Source organism: Elgaria multicarinata, chromosome 10 (genome assembly GCF_023053635.1).
Source record: "Elgaria multicarinata webbii isolate HBS135686 ecotype San Diego chromosome 10, rElgMul1.1.pri, whole genome shotgun sequence".
NCBI classification, from domain to species: domain Eukaryota; kingdom Metazoa; phylum Chordata; class Lepidosauria; order Squamata; family Anguidae; genus Elgaria; species Elgaria multicarinata.
In genome coordinates, this window is record NC_086180.1 from 32,266,360 (window position 1) to 32,284,292 (window position 17,933).

General features: G+C 37.6%; 1 protein-coding gene across 1 annotated transcript in view; it reads left to right on the forward strand.

The window, feature by feature from the left end:
• Nucleotides 1–17,933, forward strand: part of ANK2 (ankyrin 2) — a 169,248-nt gene that overhangs the window by 96,203 nt on the left and 55,112 nt on the right. The window contains exons 23-27 of the mRNA XM_063136104.1: nt 1,297–1,369; nt 7,195–7,339; nt 13,331–13,433; nt 15,495–15,598; nt 17,558–17,599. Of these exons, the coding sequence (XP_062992174.1) occupies nt 1,297–1,369; nt 7,195–7,339; nt 13,331–13,433; nt 15,495–15,598; nt 17,558–17,599 (467 nt within the window). The remainder of the gene's footprint in view (nt 1–1,296; nt 1,370–7,194; nt 7,340–13,330; nt 13,434–15,494; nt 15,599–17,557; nt 17,600–17,933) is intronic.

Here is a 17,933-nt window from a genome sequence, read left to right on the forward strand (position 1 = left end):
TGGCTATTCCAGGTCAGAAGTGGCCTGATCAGGGTGATCCTTTATACTGGTAACCTCAAGATTGGACTATTACAATGCACTTTAGTGGGGCTGCCATCGAGGCTGTTGCTGAAGCTGTATCTCATGCAAAATGCCACAACTAGGCTGTTGAGTGAGGCAGCCTACTGGGAATGCACAACACCAGTTCTGAAGGACTTGCACTGGCTGCTAATAAGTTACTGAGCCAAGTCCAAGGTGCCTGTGTTAAGATATAAAGCACCACATGACTTAGGACCTGGATACCTTCTCTCTTATGTATCTGCCCAGACATTAAGAACTAGTGGGGATGCTTTCTTCACAGTGGCACATTCGCTTGGGATTCAATATATGGCAACCCCAGAGGGTTTCTTCAGTACAGGAACTAGGACTATGGAACCCTCTTCTCAGTCATACATAGTTGGCACCAAGTCTTACAAGTTTTCAGTGCCAACAAAAGATCTGTTTGTTCGCCCAGGTGTTTGATGGAATCTATGTTGCTGTGTCTTGTAAACGTATCTATGTTTTTGTTCTCCCCTGTTTTATCAGTAGATATTGTGGTTTATTGATGTTGTACCTCACTTTGGGATTATTTTATAATGAAAAGCGGGTAATAAATTGTAGTAGTAATAATAATAATAATAATAATAATAATAATAATAATAATGCAATGTATAATTATTCCACATTATTTACAGATTTTGATTGTAATTTTATACAATTTAAGAAAACAATATGCTACAGTATTAATAAAATGAAAAAAATATTTGAAAACTATGTATGTAAAATATCAAATTATTAGCCATATCTGATCTATAAGACAGGATGTGATATTTTAGGTTCGGATCTATCAGATGTTCTGCTCAAGTCAACATCTTTTTTCAGTTTAAATATTTTTCATTGTTCAAAGCTTCATTTTAAAATGTTTTATAGCTTTAATAAGTTCCATGTGTTTCCTACAACTTCTTAAAGCTTTTCTGTAGACATTACCTAATTCATTTTAAAACCCAGCCTGCCACCAAAAGTTGGAGATGTTTTGCATGTATGACCAATTAACACACGTTCTAAAACCATTTAAAACTTAAAATAAGTTGCTAGAAGAAACTGCTGCTCATCACAGCACAAGTGGATATCTTTACTGTAGCAATTTTATCAATGAACATCTTTTGTGGACAGAAAAAAAATCAGAGAACTACAAAGCATAGTTGAAATGTCAGAACAGACTGAAGTATGACTTAAATATGTTCTGTTCAGCCTATTGACTTCTCTTTTTCTCTGCAGACTGTAACTGAGAAACACAAGCTCAATGTACCTGAGACTATGACTGAAGTCTTGGATGTTTCTGATGAGGAAGGTGAGTCCACCATAGACTACATGGCTCCATAGATCAAACTGTTTTCTTCAATATTTGTACTTTGAAAATAATATTTTATTATTTTATTTTATCATAGATAATTTTATAGGAGGTGGTAAAATAATGGCTAATCCAAAATGTTTGATTCAAACAACTACATATTACTGGAAATGGCTGATGTTTTCATCATCTTAACTCTCCACTGTTTTTTTTTCTTAAAAAAACCACAAGAAAATACATCGATATCTATGAATGTATACATTATATCTTAAGGATATGTTAGCAAAGAAGTAGAAGTCAGAGATTGATGATAGGGATGAAGAGCACAAGGACAGAGCACATTTTTTGTACACAAAAGTCCCAGATTTTTATTTAATTTTGTTTATTATATCTGTATACTGCCCCACAGCCAAAGCTGTCTGGGTGGTTTATATAAGATGAACTGAATCCTTGGCATCTCCAGATAGAATTGGGGAAGACTCATGTCTGAAATCCTAGAGCGCCATGGCCAGTCATTGTATATAGTACTGAGCCATATGAACCAATGTTCAGACACCTTGCTATGATTTCTCATCTCTTTAAATGTTTTTTTAAAGCAGCTGTGGTGAGGTAACTGTTTTCCTTTTACCTTTCCCCCTCAATGTAAATCACATACATAAACACACACATACACACACACACACGTGTGTACCCTGTGCTGTTTTCCCTGTTAGGAAAAATGTAAATGTACCTGTATATTTTCCTCAGTGGAGCAAACAATTTGTGGGGTTATGATTTACTGTGAAAAATGGCATAGGGGAAAGGCTTATCACACCTTCAATTTGATTGCTCCTCACATACTTGCTATCAAAAAAAAAAATTGAGGGGATAGGAGGTCGGACCACAGTTCTTCAGTGACTCGTCTAGTTTGGCCCTTAGATTGATCTACCATGTGAAAATGAATATCTTACTCCCTCAACCTTTCCACGTTCCCATTAAATAAAATTTGTCTTTCTTGGTTGCATAGTAATGGCATGTCTTTCCACTCCAATATATGGGGTTAGCTGTTTTGTCTTCGCCCTTTTTTTCTGAAATTAACTTATGTGTTGTGCAGCTTTTAAACACTCTGACTATGACCATTTCACTGATGAGGAAGCCTTTAGTGACACAGGTACTGTGGAAAGAGTCTTTGGAGTGAGGCACAAAACTTTTTTCATCTTTGTGTTTCATTGATATCCCCTCTTTTCTGAAACAATTTGTACGTGTTTATGGAATGCCTAACACTGATTTATGCCACTGAATTTGAATTTGGCCTGTGCATGTTTTCAGTTTCTCCCACCCCCAGCCAAAAATACTTAATAGAAGCCCGAAAATACTAGCATTAATGCTTCGGGAACCTGCCTAATTTCCAATCATTAGCAAGCATTGTAATAACACTGCATTTGTTATTGGGATCCATTGTGAACCGCCCAGAGAGCTCCGGCTATTGGGCGGTATAGGAATGTAATAAATAAATAAATAAATACATTTTCATGGCATCGATCAACAAGAAAATAAAATACTTTTATAGTGCATTTCAACTGACGAAAGTACATCACATACTGTACATTATCTCAATATTCCTTATAACAGATTAATATTATTAACTACATATTACAAAGTGGTGATGTTGGGTGGAGCAGGACTGTAGCTAAGAAGATACAGTAGACGCATGGTGGGCTCATCTCTGAGGTCATATTTGAACCAGCAACTTTACACAATGCATTCTTAGCTTCTGTGCTACATTATCACTCTGTGATACAGAGTGTTGTATATATAAGATGCAGTATGTCATAAATGCTTTCTAAAGCCTCTTCATTCTCAGTGGAGAGTCAACGATCACTATAACATATTTGGTCCTACATATTTCTACCACTTGGTGGATCTGTGTTCATATACGGATCCCTCTATGTTCATCTGTATGAACCTGTGTTCATACAAACAAAGCAAATATATTCATCTGTGAGATTACTGTATACATATTGGTACTTTGTAGCAATAAATGAACCATTTTGTGGTTAACCAGCATGGTTTAGCATGTTGTCTGAACAGGGCCAGTCTATTCTCTGAAAAATAGTATTTTGGAAGGATAAGATCACCTTTTGTGATTTAAGGGTTTCATGGCTATTTTTGTATTGATTTTGTTGTATTGGTTCTATTGTTGCAAGTTAACTAGGATGCATTAGCATACAGGAAATTAATATATCTTAGAAACTGATTATGATGATGATTTTTCTTTGCTTTGTGACATCCCCCAATGTGACATTCTCTTTATAAGAGAATCTCAAATTTATGGAGATCATGTAACGTGATGTAGAATGTAGTTTTGACAGAATGTTAAAAATTTCAGATGCATGATGAGAAATACCACCCACCCCCACCCCACAAAAGGTAAAAAACATTAATCCATTAAGTAACCCAATGTATTTCATAGACCTGAAAAGTTTTCTCCAGGGAAAAGTAAACAATTTTTGGATATTTGCGCCACCTGCATATTGTCCACCTGCTAGGTAGTTCAAAAAGGTGAGGAATCTCATGCCTTAGTATGTCTTTGTAGTCTCCTGCAGAATTTTTTCTTTAATGTACTTTAGGCAGCCGTCATTTCCAGTGAAACAGCTTCCTAGCTATTCTAGAAATGCTGCCTGAAAAAATGTAAATAAATAAATAAATAAAAAATTCAGGTGGGAGATATTGTTCCTGTATTTTTCCGTTTTCAGAGAATTGTTAGGGAAGGCAGTTCTTGTGCTGTTGCCCTCAGCAGCTTACATTCTCACAATGCAGTGAGGACAGATGTTCAGTCTTTCCATTTTAGTGGTTCAGTTTCCTACTGTCCCATACGTGCCTCTCAAGAGCTGCATGTGGCTGACATCATGTGGCATACATCTGCAATCACTTATCTGCACACTATTTGGGTCCTAAACCAGACGGCATGGCTGGTGAAAGCAGAAACGTAATACACTTGAATATGCTGAGCTGAGTGGTAGCTATGGTTACAAAGGTTTGCTAGGCAAATTTCACGCAAACAATGACTCTATAAACCTCTCAATGCTTTTACTATAGTTCTCAGTGAGAGAGCATTGGAGAGAAGCCTGCAAGGATATGGGCTCCTTTTAAAGAGGAGCACATGCCCTGATACCTGAACTGCTTGTCTCTTTGAATAATATCATATGATAGGAGTTCCCCTTACTATCCCTGCACCACTCATATGGCTTCCAAATGTCCCCCAACCCTCCTGGGGAGATGCAGGGGAGAGGGTTGGATCTATTCCACCAGTGGACAGACAGCACTGGATACAATCCTTTTGGAATAGGGACATCTTCACCCCTCCCCAAGGTAAATCACTGTCTACTTTCTCTCTCTCTCTCTTTAAAAAGATCATCTCACAGTCATAGGTTTAGTGTAAGCCTTGCTGGGTCAGCCAGCATTTTCAGATGATACTGATTCAAGGTTAATTATGTACACAAAACCACTACACAATGAATGTGAAGATGTTTGCTTTTATATTAAAGTTGAAATACTAAATTTGACACTTGTTCCATTTCTTTTAAAAATATTCTTGAAAGTCCTTTTATCATCCCTATGGTTAGGAATGGTTCACATGACACACTAAGCCAAAATGTTTCTGAACAGGGCCAGTGTTTGCCAAACAGCCATCAATGTATTATTTTGGATGACGCAGTACCTAGCACCATTTAATAAAAAAAAAAGTACGACAACAATAACAAGAACTTTTAAATTGGTAGACTCTATGGTAAAAATTTTGGTTTGATTATAATTTTTGAATTTAGGTGTTTTTTTTTCTTAAATAAGCAGTTGTTAGAATGTTTGTCTAAGCTGGACAAATTCAGCTAAGTTCAAGCATGACATTTACTCCTATTTCAATTATATATTAAAATGGATAAACACGGTAACATCTTAAGACAAAATTACACCAGCACATACATATGCTGGTTTAATAGTAATTCCTGGGGATCGTGCGAATTGCTGTTCTATGAGACAGAGACAGGAATTTCTCTGCATCTTGCCAAACTGCAGTTTCTAAAATTATTTGGTAGATAGCTTGAGAAATTGGCCTGGTTCACATGTTGCAACAACCCGCAACAGACTGTGGGTGGTTGAGAATGAAGCAGGAGTGAGTGTGCGTGCTAGTTCTTGCCACCCAGTTGGTCCTGCTGCAGCCAGGGAGAGCTAAACATGGATGTTCTATCCCTGGGTTGTTTAAACCCAGAATTGTAGGTTTTTGTGGGAGGAACAATTCAGACTTGTAACCAATGGTTTGTTCTTGAGCTACATTTCTGGGTTGCTCCTCTCCTCAAAAAGTACAGTTCTGGGTTCAGGCATCATGATAAACAATCCAGGGGCACAGCACCCCTGGATCATTTAGCTCAGCAGCTGGGTGGCAGGGAGCTGGCACACTCAGCCACTGCCACTTGTTTAAACAAATCTGTGAACCGAATCTTAAGAGTGGTAGAAGCTGATGTATGTTTTAATTGTTGATGTGGCTTTAGAATGGGTTTTGTTATTTTTTAAAAAAACAGTTTTATGCTTTTCCCTGTTTCTTCAAATACGTGGAATAGAATACACATATTGCGCAGTTTATAAATTATAAGAGGGAATATATATTGCCTTTTGTTCTAACACAGTTCCTCATCCATAGAGTAAAATGAGAGGAGACTTCAGATTCATCATTGTTAAATTTTACTCATGGTGTTACTTTCCACAACATATTAATTTATTATATGTGATAAAGGAAAAAGAAAACATATATGACAAAGGGAACATTAGTAACTGCCCTTTGGTCACAGTTATATATCATACTGCTGGTGAAAGCAGGGATATTTTACAATGGGATTCTTACACAGCTTCACTTGATGTAAGTACAAGGATTCATTTTCAATGTGTTTCCCTGGGGGAAGGACCACAGCTCAATGGTAGAGCAAAAGGTTCTCTAATCACTATCTAAAAGGATCAGGTAATGGGAAAGACCTTTGCCTGATGCCTTGGAGAACTCCTGTTAATCTTATTATACAATACTGGAATAAATAGACAAAAAGACCTGATATAAGGCAGCTTAATTGGATTTTTCTTAAAACCAGTCTGTAATGACCACATAAACTCTACATTGGCTAGAACATGAATGGCCCTCTATAGCTGCTGTGGAGTGGCAGTGAGTAATCTTCACTGGAGGAGGCAGTGCAGGCTTTCCGGTGGCCACTCGGCTTGCCGGGCACACCCCATGCAGTCAGAGGTCACTTTCCACCCAGGAACACCCCTGGTGGTGTGACACTGTAGTGAGGTCAGACAGCGGAAAAGCCATAGCAACCTCTCTCCAGTGGGAAAAGTTGGGTTAAGTCCCAACTTTTCCAATGCGCAGTTTCATGGGGAAACCCTTCAGTGGCTGTGAGGTGGCTGCTGCATCGTATAACTGACACAGCACTACTGCACAGCCACTGTGGGGCTTTAAAAACGTATAGACAGTCCCATGCTGTGTCCAAGAAACTAAATGGAAGAAGCAACAAAAATGAAATTAGTGCAGCCAAGAATATGCATAGTGGCAAAAGACAAAGGAATGAGTCAACATGATTTTATAAAAAACGTACACTGATATCATCCTGTTTAATATGCCAGTGTTTGCTTAATGTGCATTAACAATGTGTGCTTGCTGTGCTTCAGGAATGATAATAATGTTCCCTGTTTTGTTTGTGTTCTTGAGGTGATCTTCCTAAAATGTTATCATATGGGATTCAAGCACTGTAGAGCTACTTAAATTGATTAATCTTGCAAACTTTTGTGTGTTTTGGCTCAAGGTGATGACACTATGACAGGAGATGGGGGAGAATACCTTAGAGCAGAAGACCTGAAGGAACTAGGTGATGATTCCTTACCCAGCAGCCAATTCTTAGATGGGATGAACTACCTGAGGTACAGCCTGGAAGGAGGCCGATCTGACAGGTACTACTTCATGAAGAATATCTATCTATCTATCTTCTGCCAAATGTATCTGCATTCTTTTTCTAAATAGCCACCCCAATATGTGGATGAATTTAAGAATGAATGCACTTCCCAGTCCACAGAGATGGTTTATGCTTTGACAGACTAAGGCCAGATCTACAACTTGTGTCAAATAATTATGAATGTGGAATAAAAAGCAGGAAATAGCACTATTAAAGCGGCATACGGAATGTGGATTGTGCCCCAACAGCTATCAGTGCACGACAATACCACTATAAAGCAGTAGTGTAGATCTAGCCATAGATGTGCAGGACAATGTTTCTTGAGGAGCAGTGGTTCATCCACTGCTCAAGCTCATCCAAAACACTATAACTGAAAGTGGCCTTAAGCCTGAGTTGCATCTTTGCTGAGGAGAGCAAGGCCAAGGAACCCATTCACGCTGCCTCAATTGCTCATGTGTGTGACTGGACAACATGGAAGCCAAAATTAGGCTTTGGGGAGCCATTACCCCATTCTCCCAGCTCAAACTAGAATCCAAATACAATTTGCAAGGGGGAAAAAACTGTTAATAAGTTTTCACAGGCTTACATTTGTTATATCATACTTTTATACGCCTGTTTGAGTATACAGCTCCAGGAAAAACCAATGCAAATGTTCAAGAGGATAGATCAGCAAACTTCTGATGAAAGGTTACAATGTTTAGGGTTTTTCAGCTTAGGGAAAAAGATAAGGGGGCACATGATAGGAGTGTGTAAAATGTGCGTCATCCAATGAAGCAGAATAGTAGGAGATTCTAGACAGATAAAAGGCAATACTTCACACAGTGCACAAGTTAAACTATGGAATTTGTTAGCACAATATATATTGTTGGCCAACAACCTGGCTGCATTTAAAAGGGGATTAGACAAATTCATGGGAGGATAAGGTTGCTTGTTTTTTGTTCGGATGACTCTAATACCAAGGTAATATTAACAGTTGCTACATTTTTGATCATTGATATTAACACCAAAGCTCTAATGATGGCAAACTAAGCAGTGTACACACTCTGAACTTGACTTCCTGCTTTTTTCTGGGTTTTGCATTCTGATTAGTTGACTAATAAATTTGATGATGATGATTACCTTCAGTATCTGGGACAGTATGTCTCTGTATGCCAGTTTCTGGGAACATGAGCAGAGGGGTGCTGTTGCACATATTGTGCTTGTGGGAACAGAATGCTGTGCCGGATAGGCCTTTGGTGTGATCCAGCATGACTCTACTGATGTTCTTAGAAGTGGAACATAGTTTTTAACCTGGCTAACTCTGCTGCTAACCAAAGAATAACATGTTGCTTTTCTGTATAGACAACAACCCATTTTTGTTTCCATCCACAGCACATTAGGGAAGAGGGCTGCATTATTCCTCAATGAAACCCTATCATTATAGCAGTGTTGCAGGGAGGGGCATTGCTAGTTCTTATATAGGAAATCCTTTCCTCTTACACCATCAAGCAAGGGATACATAAAATGCTCATGTTCCGAGATGAGTGGAAATACTGGCAGACTTCATTCAGAACTGTAATTGGCCTGGGAATAGGCAGCACTAGAGTTGATGTTACCAACAACAGTTCCAAAAGCGTGTGTGTGTTCCTTTTTATATTTCAGGGATGTCTCCCTTCTAAAGGTTGGATTACAAAAGAAAAGCATTCTTTGCCCTAGGCAGTGGAGGCTGGTGGCTCGGATATCAGTGGGCAGTGAAACCTCTGCAGGTTTCACTCAGAACCAGATGCTCTGCATCTTGGATAGCTCGTTTAGAGTTCTGACTGAAACTCAGAGCAAAATCACACACACACCTGATGTCAGAGCCACAAGCCCTCACTGACCCTAGGCTAAAAGAGCTATCTGTATTATTATATTTATATTTATTTGTATCCTGCCTTTTGCCCAATGCTAGGCCTCAAGGCGGCCTTATAAAGTTTAAAATATACATGGAGGGAGGGAAACAAAACCATAAACATTTAAAATACACAACAAAATTATAAGACATTAACATACATGGAGGGCCCGATTATTCTCCAAATATTATACCCAATTATATTCTGTAGTATATAATTTTACACTGATACACTAGGCTAATCCATCTAAGAAAATGTATTTGTCTTTTGCATTGCAAATTCATAGAGAAATGCAGATCTGTGTGGACAAATTGATAAATCACTTCTATTTCTATTTTTGAATTGTGTTGTCATACAATGAAAAATTGGGATAGTTTGCTATTTCTGTGATGGTAAATTTATAAATTTAGAGAACTCATCCAGATTGTCAAAATATTCAAAGAAAAGGATATTAAAATGGAATTCCACCCTTGGTGATAAAAAGAAGCATCCCAAACCATTGGATTCAGGCTCATGCATGAAGAACCGCTGATTGCTAGCACAAGTGGGGGAGGCATATCACAGAGGAGATGTGTTTATTTATATAGGTTTACATCAGGGTTGGGCAATTTGCATTCCTCTAGATGTTTTCATCTGCACCTTCCCATCATCATCTACAACATATGGAAGGCTATAGATTGCCCATCCATGTCTTATATTTTTAGGAATTTCAGACCAAAAGCTCATGTTGCATAGCAATACATTTAAAAACATAGTACATATAAAATAAAAATTAAACAGATTAAAATATGCCAAATAATAAAACTTTCAGTCAGCTTGCTTTCAACCAAGCACTGCAGCCACACAAACTCCTGTGAACCGCCCAGAGAGCTCCGGCTATTGGGCGGTATAGAAATGTAATAAATAAATAAATAAATAAATAAATTGACATTGCTCAGATGAAAATGGAAGGTTCGGTGATGTACCATCTGAATATTGATGGTACCAAATGTCATACTTTCATCTGGTCACAGTCATTGGCCTTCTATGCATATTAATTAAATGAAATATAAGATAGATCTTTGTGACACCTCTAGAAGGAAGGCTCTTAGGCATCTTATCCTGGGTCCTTATTTTAAGTATAAGTGGGAGCAATAAAAAGCAGTTTTTCTGGGGGACATGCTTGTTTTCTCAGTTTTGCACTTTCTAAAAGTAAAGCACCAGGCCTGTATTAATGGGAAATAGCATTGTTTGCTTAAATTTATCTTTACTGCAGCAAACCAAGTTAATGCAATGCTGTGGTGCCACTTTTTTGTATTATGGAAAATGCCACTTGTTCAGGCCATTAACTGACCCGTGTACACAGAACTGATTCAAATGGAAATCAGCTTTAGAGCTTTAGTTTTTTTATTTCATGATCATGTTCCATGTTTATTATTTCTCTCTTCCCTCTTTGTATGCTTTCGTTAGTACTATGCCCAGGTAGGTATTTTGCAGCATGAAAGCAATGTTCTTTTCAGTGCTCCCTTGTGGCCTCTGTCATTATATAACCAACTCCATTTTTCAGGCCTCCTGAATGGTTTGCGAACTTTTTATTTGTTATAGTCTTATCAGTTTTGCAGAAGACAAAAATACCATTAAGGCTGCATTTATTGATGATCTCTACCAAGACCTTCCCACACTTTGTAATGGCATGTACAAAGCTGCCAGTTAAAAAGAGCCTTAAGAAAGTGTCATGCTGACACATGATAATTTCTTTTAGCTAAACAGCATTATTCCGAGGAAATGACGATGAGTGCTCTGCTGTGACAGTAGTCCTGTGCTCCCCATTTTTAATTATGATATAGCTGTCGCAGTAGAAAGTAAAACAGAAAGTACTGCTGGTACCAATCCTAGCTTAATGAACTGTATAGGAAATGCATAAGAAAATAACAGGCTGAAGGAAAGGCATTTGTTTTCACACTGTGTTGTGGAATAGGAATGACCTTGTTCTGACAAGAACGACTAATTACACAGAGTCAAATCCCAGTATAAATGCAGCTTGTTCACTGCTACTTGCTTGTTTTATGCAAGATTCCACAAAGGCTGGGCAGTACAAAGGTCTCAAGAGAAGAAAGATATTAATAAAGAAGTGGGGCAGCTGAGGTTAGGGAGAACAATTGTTAGCCAAATTGCTTAGATCTGATTTTTGTCAAATCAGTGTCACCTCAGATACATCAGCAGTAATATTTTGTGTAGCACAGGTAGCTAAAGTGAACAGTGTCTTAATATTGGCCTGATAATGTTAATGGCATTTTTAAAATTCCTAATTCATCATGCACCTGCTTCGTAAGGTGTGCTTAAGGAGCAGTTGCATAAGTCCCATGATCCATATATATATGAGAGAGAGAGAGTTATAAGTGTCACTAGGGAAAGAACCAAGTGATGGCTTTAAAGATGCGGTAATGTTAGCTTTATCTGCTTGGTTTATTGAATGCTTGTTACCACTTAAAATATTCCATTAAGAGAGGAGCAGGGCCTCCACTTTGCGTGTCAAATCCTTTGCCAACCTTTCATGACACTGCTGCAGATGCTTCAAGGATTTATAAAGACTGGGGTCTTTTACGAAATATTTTTGAAAAAGGATAAAAGTGAATGACATCCCAAGCAATTTTACTATGGAACAAGATTTCAGTTTCAGGCCCAAACTAGGTTTGTAGCCCCTGTGTGGTTGTTTTATTTGAACAAACCAGATCAGGACCACAGCATTGAGGAGGGAAGCTTTAATTCTTTGTCCCCACTATGGTCATGTTCTGAATTGGGTCGCAATGCACTTGTGATTTGTTAAAAACAAACCAACAGCCACACAAGTGTCTCTGTTTAGAAACTTACTACAAAATAACAAAATGCATGACAGTTACTTTACTATTGTAACCTCCAAAGTTTATCTCAATTAAGGGGATATGTTCCATTGAGCATAGGGGGATTTACCTATGAGTTACCTATGATTTACCTATGAGTAAACATGCATGAGGTTGCACTGCACATCATATATTTCAGCATTTAAAATTTGACTAGAAGATAATCATCCCATTTATATCTTAATCTATATAAAATGCATGCAGAATTATAGCCATAGGTCACAAAATAATACATGTTAAGGCCATATTGCACTGAATATTTCCTTTATATACATTAACTGAGGCCAATAAATTATTTTTCTCTATATAATTTTAATTTGCAATATTTTGCATTGTATATAGTCCTATGAGGCATCTGTTAATAGTTAATGTTGAGATAGTAAATTATGTTGCTTAGATAAATTTTCCTGCTCAACTGCATCCAAAATCTTCACTGTTCCTAACATCCTTATGTTTCTAGGCAATTAGAAACATATAAGGTATTTCTCACAAGCCTACATACATACAAACTATAGTCTGGTAATAGCTTCAGTGATCTAAGCTTCAAAACTAGTATTTGAAGAACATAACCTTGGTAAAGACCCCCTCTGTAGCTTAGTGTGAGATGACAAAATGTAGTCTAGTTAGGCTCTCAGTTGTTTGGAAGTAGCTTATTTTTGCTTTCAATCATTCATTGCTACAGCAAATGTTTTTCTATAGTGTTGTGTGTACAAATGAAAGTTCCAGTGTTTTTATTGCTTATCTATAAACGTTGTTGATGTATAAAGGAGGCATTTTGCATTACAAAAAAAGCACATGCCTGGCGACCTCCTGTGTACCTTCCAGGGGACAAAAAAGAAAATCAGAGGTTTTCGTTCATTTTTTCATCCTGAAGTTTCCTTAAATTTTAAATGAGAAATAATGGTTTCTTCAACAGGACAAAGAAGAAATTCATAGGATGTTATTTTTAAGAAAAGGGGAAAACTCAGCAACAAAGTGTCATTAAAATATTTCTAGGCAGACGATTGAACAGGTTGTACTTCTGTTGGATTCTACTGGAACCAACAGAGAGTGGCACAGCTGAGTTCCTTGTAAGAGTGCTAGCATGAAAAAGTGGAGGGTTTTATGGAGGGTTTAAATCATCCCCCTGGAGGTTACACCATATTTGCTAATAGCACGCTTTTTTCACTCCCTTGCGTTGCCCACAATCCCATCCTCACAACACCATCTCAACTGCTGATAATATTGCCAACCTACCAGCCTGCGATCCTTCAGTTCAGACAGGTCCCATACGCTGAGCCACGCTTCCTACTTGAGGGAAAGCACCATGATTGATGACACGGTTGTTATCCCCAGCCACCAGGTGAGACTTTTATGGTCATTCTGCAGACCTGCCGAACTGGTAACTTTAAATATTGCCATCCTTAATTTGTCTTTTTTGTATTGTCACTGTTTGGACCAGCTCTCTAATTCTGTGTGTTCCATAGTATTCCTCTCACTTGGAACTTGTATCAGTTCATACTTTTGTCTAATTGAACAGTTTCCAACTATATTGTTCACAATATTATCACATAATATTCAGCACAATATTAATATGATAGAGATGCTTGCATGCATCTGCAATGAAATTGTGTTGTTTTTGAATTTTTCACCTGATTTTTAGCACTTTTATTAAATTAAATGCTTAGGTACTCTAAATGAAGATAGAAAGGAATTTCCAGTTAATATAAGGCAGTATCCTCTTCTGTTGCATACAGAGGGGTAATTTGTAAGACATAATGCGTACAAGGGTAGTGTCCATTCTCTATATACCTGTTTTTGGGACATGTTTTCTTTGTAGTTACTTTGAGCCCAATCCACTGAAGTATATACACTGTGGCCACAGCTAGACCTAAGGTTTATCCTCAGATTATCCAGGGTTTGCCCCTGCCTGAGCACTGGATCCCCTGTGTGTCACCTAGATGAACAGGTTTGACCCCTGGATGATCCAGGGATAAACCTTAGGTCTAGCTATGGCCTGTGTTGAGATTAGCAATCTTGATGTTGAAGTATAGTTGTTGCAATATCTTGTGGGTAAATGACAGAGCTCATCTATTTCACTTGGTGGCTTTTGTTACATTCATCCTAGAATTCAAATTACTTGTTAAAATGGTAGAATTCTAGTTCAGTGATTAAAACTCTACAAAATCCTCTAAGGAGAAATGTTTCACATAGTGTTTTATACACGTGTACACTTCTTTCTTTGTATGTAGTGTGTGAATTCTCCTGGATTGTGGCCAATGTCTATAAGTGAAAGGCAAGAGTATAATATTTTCATACACTGCAGAATAAAGATGTTAGTATTATTTAAAGAGAGATGCACCTTTCTAATTTTTGTAGCAAGGAACTTGTGGAATAAAATGGGGTGAAACCAATAGCCAGAACACCTTGGGTTTTATTAAAAAATGTGCTTGTGTTTACTAAACCAAGCAGTTAAACATCACTGGACCTGCATGATTTGTGAACCATCAGATTGAACACAACTCAGTAGCTCTATAAGGCAGCCCAGTAAAGACTTGATTAACCCCTGTTTTGTTGCCTGTTGGGGCTACAAACTCAGGGCAGTTCTCATGATTCTGGCAGGCCACTCTGCAGCTCCTGGACTTCATTTGACTTGTCCAGCCACACATTTTGCAGGCAAGGGTTATGTAGTAGCAGTAATGTAGTAACATTGAACTTGTTTGGATATAATCTTTTTGTTTGTTTAATAATGAACTCAACAAATTTGTACATCATTATATGATAACATCTACAGAAGCATTTTTAAACTGTATTTAAAATAATTAATATAGAATAGAAAAGAATAATAGAAAGCTGCTCTGTAGAAAGCAAGTACTATTGGAAGAAAAAGCATTGGAATACAGCAAAATAAAGCAAAAAAGTCTAGTTTGTATTGATTTTCCCCAAAATCAATACATGGCAACCAAGTTCATTAAAAAAAAAGGCGTGTTCTTCCTTCTCTTTTCTTTTTAGAAGCAATTAAAGATTTGCTACTATATAGAGATTCCAGAGCAGAATCTTCAGAGCAGAATTTACAATACTGTCTAAATGACCTAGCAGTATATGTATTAGTCTTTAAGGTTGCAATGTTATGTAGGTTTAGACAGACAGCATGGCTGCCTGGATAATACTGGGATTTGTAGAACTTTTTTTTGTCGAAACATGCATAGTTTTGCACCCTAAGAGTTTAATCATAGCTGGTTGTTGTTGTTGTTGTTGTTATTTCAGAACATAATACTTTTAGAATTGTATAGCTTCTAAAAGCCTTTAGCAAACCAATTCCATCTAAGGCATAGAAAACATTTTAGTTAGGTTGGTTAGAAGCTCTAAATAATAAAGAGAAAGAAGAAAAGTACATAGAAAATTAATTTCCTTGCATTTCCAGGTATCAACACTGGCCAAAGAAGGTGAAAGAAATTCCTATCGCTTAAGCTGGAGCCCTGACAACTTGGACAATGTCACTCTTTCTGCTAGCCCTATTCATTCTGGGTAAGTAATCCATAGCAGAAGACAAAGAGAATGATTGGAATCTCAAGAGCTTGAACTAATGCTTAGTTTGGATGTGCATTTTACCATGTTATTGTCTTAATGCAAAAATCCTAACCATTCATATTAAAGCATTCAGCCATACTTCAGACTTAAACCAATTTCAAGCATATTTAACCATTATGATCCCTGCCCCCAAGAATCCAGAAAAATCTTTGTTGGAGACTCTGAATATTTCCACAGTTCCAAGAGGTTCTCTGTTAGGAGCCATGGAAAATGTTTGAAACTGGCTTAAATCATTAGTGTGGACATGCCTTAAGACAGGTCTAATACTCCTAAATATAGTTAGGAACCATTGAAATCACTATGAGTCCTGATCTCAGCAGGCTATAGATCACATGCTATATGGTAATAAGTATTTAAAAATATTTGCACTTAAAGGAAATGTCAGTAGCTTTGAAAAGATAAAAGTTTTATAATAACTGGCACTTGGTTTTTCTGATTCTGATTCTGTCCTTGTAATATTTAATAGCAGTGGCATTTATTATACTTAAGAAGGCCTTCATCGGTTTTCAGGTATAGGCTTCAACAGAGAGTCATCATAAGATGTCCTGTCTCCCAATGTAGAAGCTATGTGTGAACAAGAGGGCAGTGGGACTGTATTGCTGGCTCTGCCTCCAAGGTCCTGCATGGCATTCACCATGCCCACAGGATGTCAACATAGGAAAGACACTATATCTTAGCAGGTGTCCATATGTAGGCTTCCACACAATCAGAACTTCTGCCCAATCAAGCCTATGCATGAACAGTTGCTCACATAAAGGGTCTCCCTATGCAGACATCCAGGGTGGATGGCCAGTGCCGCACAGGATGTTGACCTGTGACCACAGCACAGCGCCACTGCTCCGTTCTCCTACCTTTCATGTGTGGAAAACAATTAAGTCGGGCTTGAAAGTATAGGGGTTGGAAAAGCCACATTCCTGAAAACTCCTGCAACTTTGTATGTTTGGGACATGACAACTGTGAAGCTGCTCCTCCCATTGATGTGATGGTGAAATGGGGTTTATGTTCAGAAAACTTAAGCCGGAGAAATAGGGTTTTTTTTAGGCAGCAATCCTATACACAATTACCTGGGAGTCTGTCCCATTGAACACAGTGAGGCTTACTTCTAAATAGACTTGTATAGGATTGCACTCTTATTTACCTCATGTAAACATTTTAAGTTAAAGTTTAAAAGAAACTTGAGTTTGGAAAGACAGAAATAATGTTTCATGACACCTGGATAATAGAACACTTTAGGAGAAAATGAACTGAAAAGCATGATTTCTGATTAGCATAGTTTCAGAACTATGTTAATGTGATGTTATGCTACGATCTATGTTTTTGTTTGTGGCTTATTTTTCTTCAAACACGCCACCTTGAGAATCTATGGTTTGTTGTTGGGTTATTCAAGGTGATTAACAAGCCTTAACAAGCCACCCTATTGAAAATGTCCTGGGTTCAGACAACATGCTAACTGACAGTTCAACGAACAACCCACGGCTCAATGACAACCCACTCAAACACTGACTGTGGGTTAGCATGTTGTCTGCAAGCTGTATGTGTTAAGGCTTTATCCACACAACCTATAACCCATTCATGCACAGATTGTACATGAAATTGTTGTCTGAACAGTCGTTTGGATTATGCAGCTTAAACTATGTTGGTTTGGTGGTTGGTTTCTTCTTTTCAGGTCTTTCGGCCCTATTCAGTTTTATTTTGAGAGAGCGTTCACAAAGATACTGATCTACAGTTCTGGTTTTGCATTATTCTTATAGCGAATACCAAATAGTATATGTCTTTTTGAAGGATTTTTAATTGTGAAAAGCTGGCCCAAGAATGATTTCCCAAGGCAATTTTCCAAATTTGTCTTAATTTCTTTGGTGCTTAAAATTGACAAATAATTAGAGTTATCATTCTTAGCTGCCTGTCTTCAAAAAAGGATATTGGATCATTGCTAACAAGGTAAATGATATTTTTTGGTTTTACTAAATATGGTATCTGCAGAAACAGCAGTGGAAACAGGACCTAGCAGCTAGAAGTTGAAAAACTTAAGATAAAATAAATTCATAAACCAGTATGTCTCATTTTTGAAAATGTTTTATTAAGAGCAGAGTTATATCTTCTCACATGAGGAGATAAATGCTTACATGAATAGTCAATCCATTTGAGTGAGTGTAATGGATGAAAGAACTTAAGTGAGATTCCTGCTCTTTTTGATGAACAGGAAAATCACAATTTTCCTGTTCATAAAATGTATTTTTCCTGATCATGGAAAGGAACTATGGCAATGCTTGCA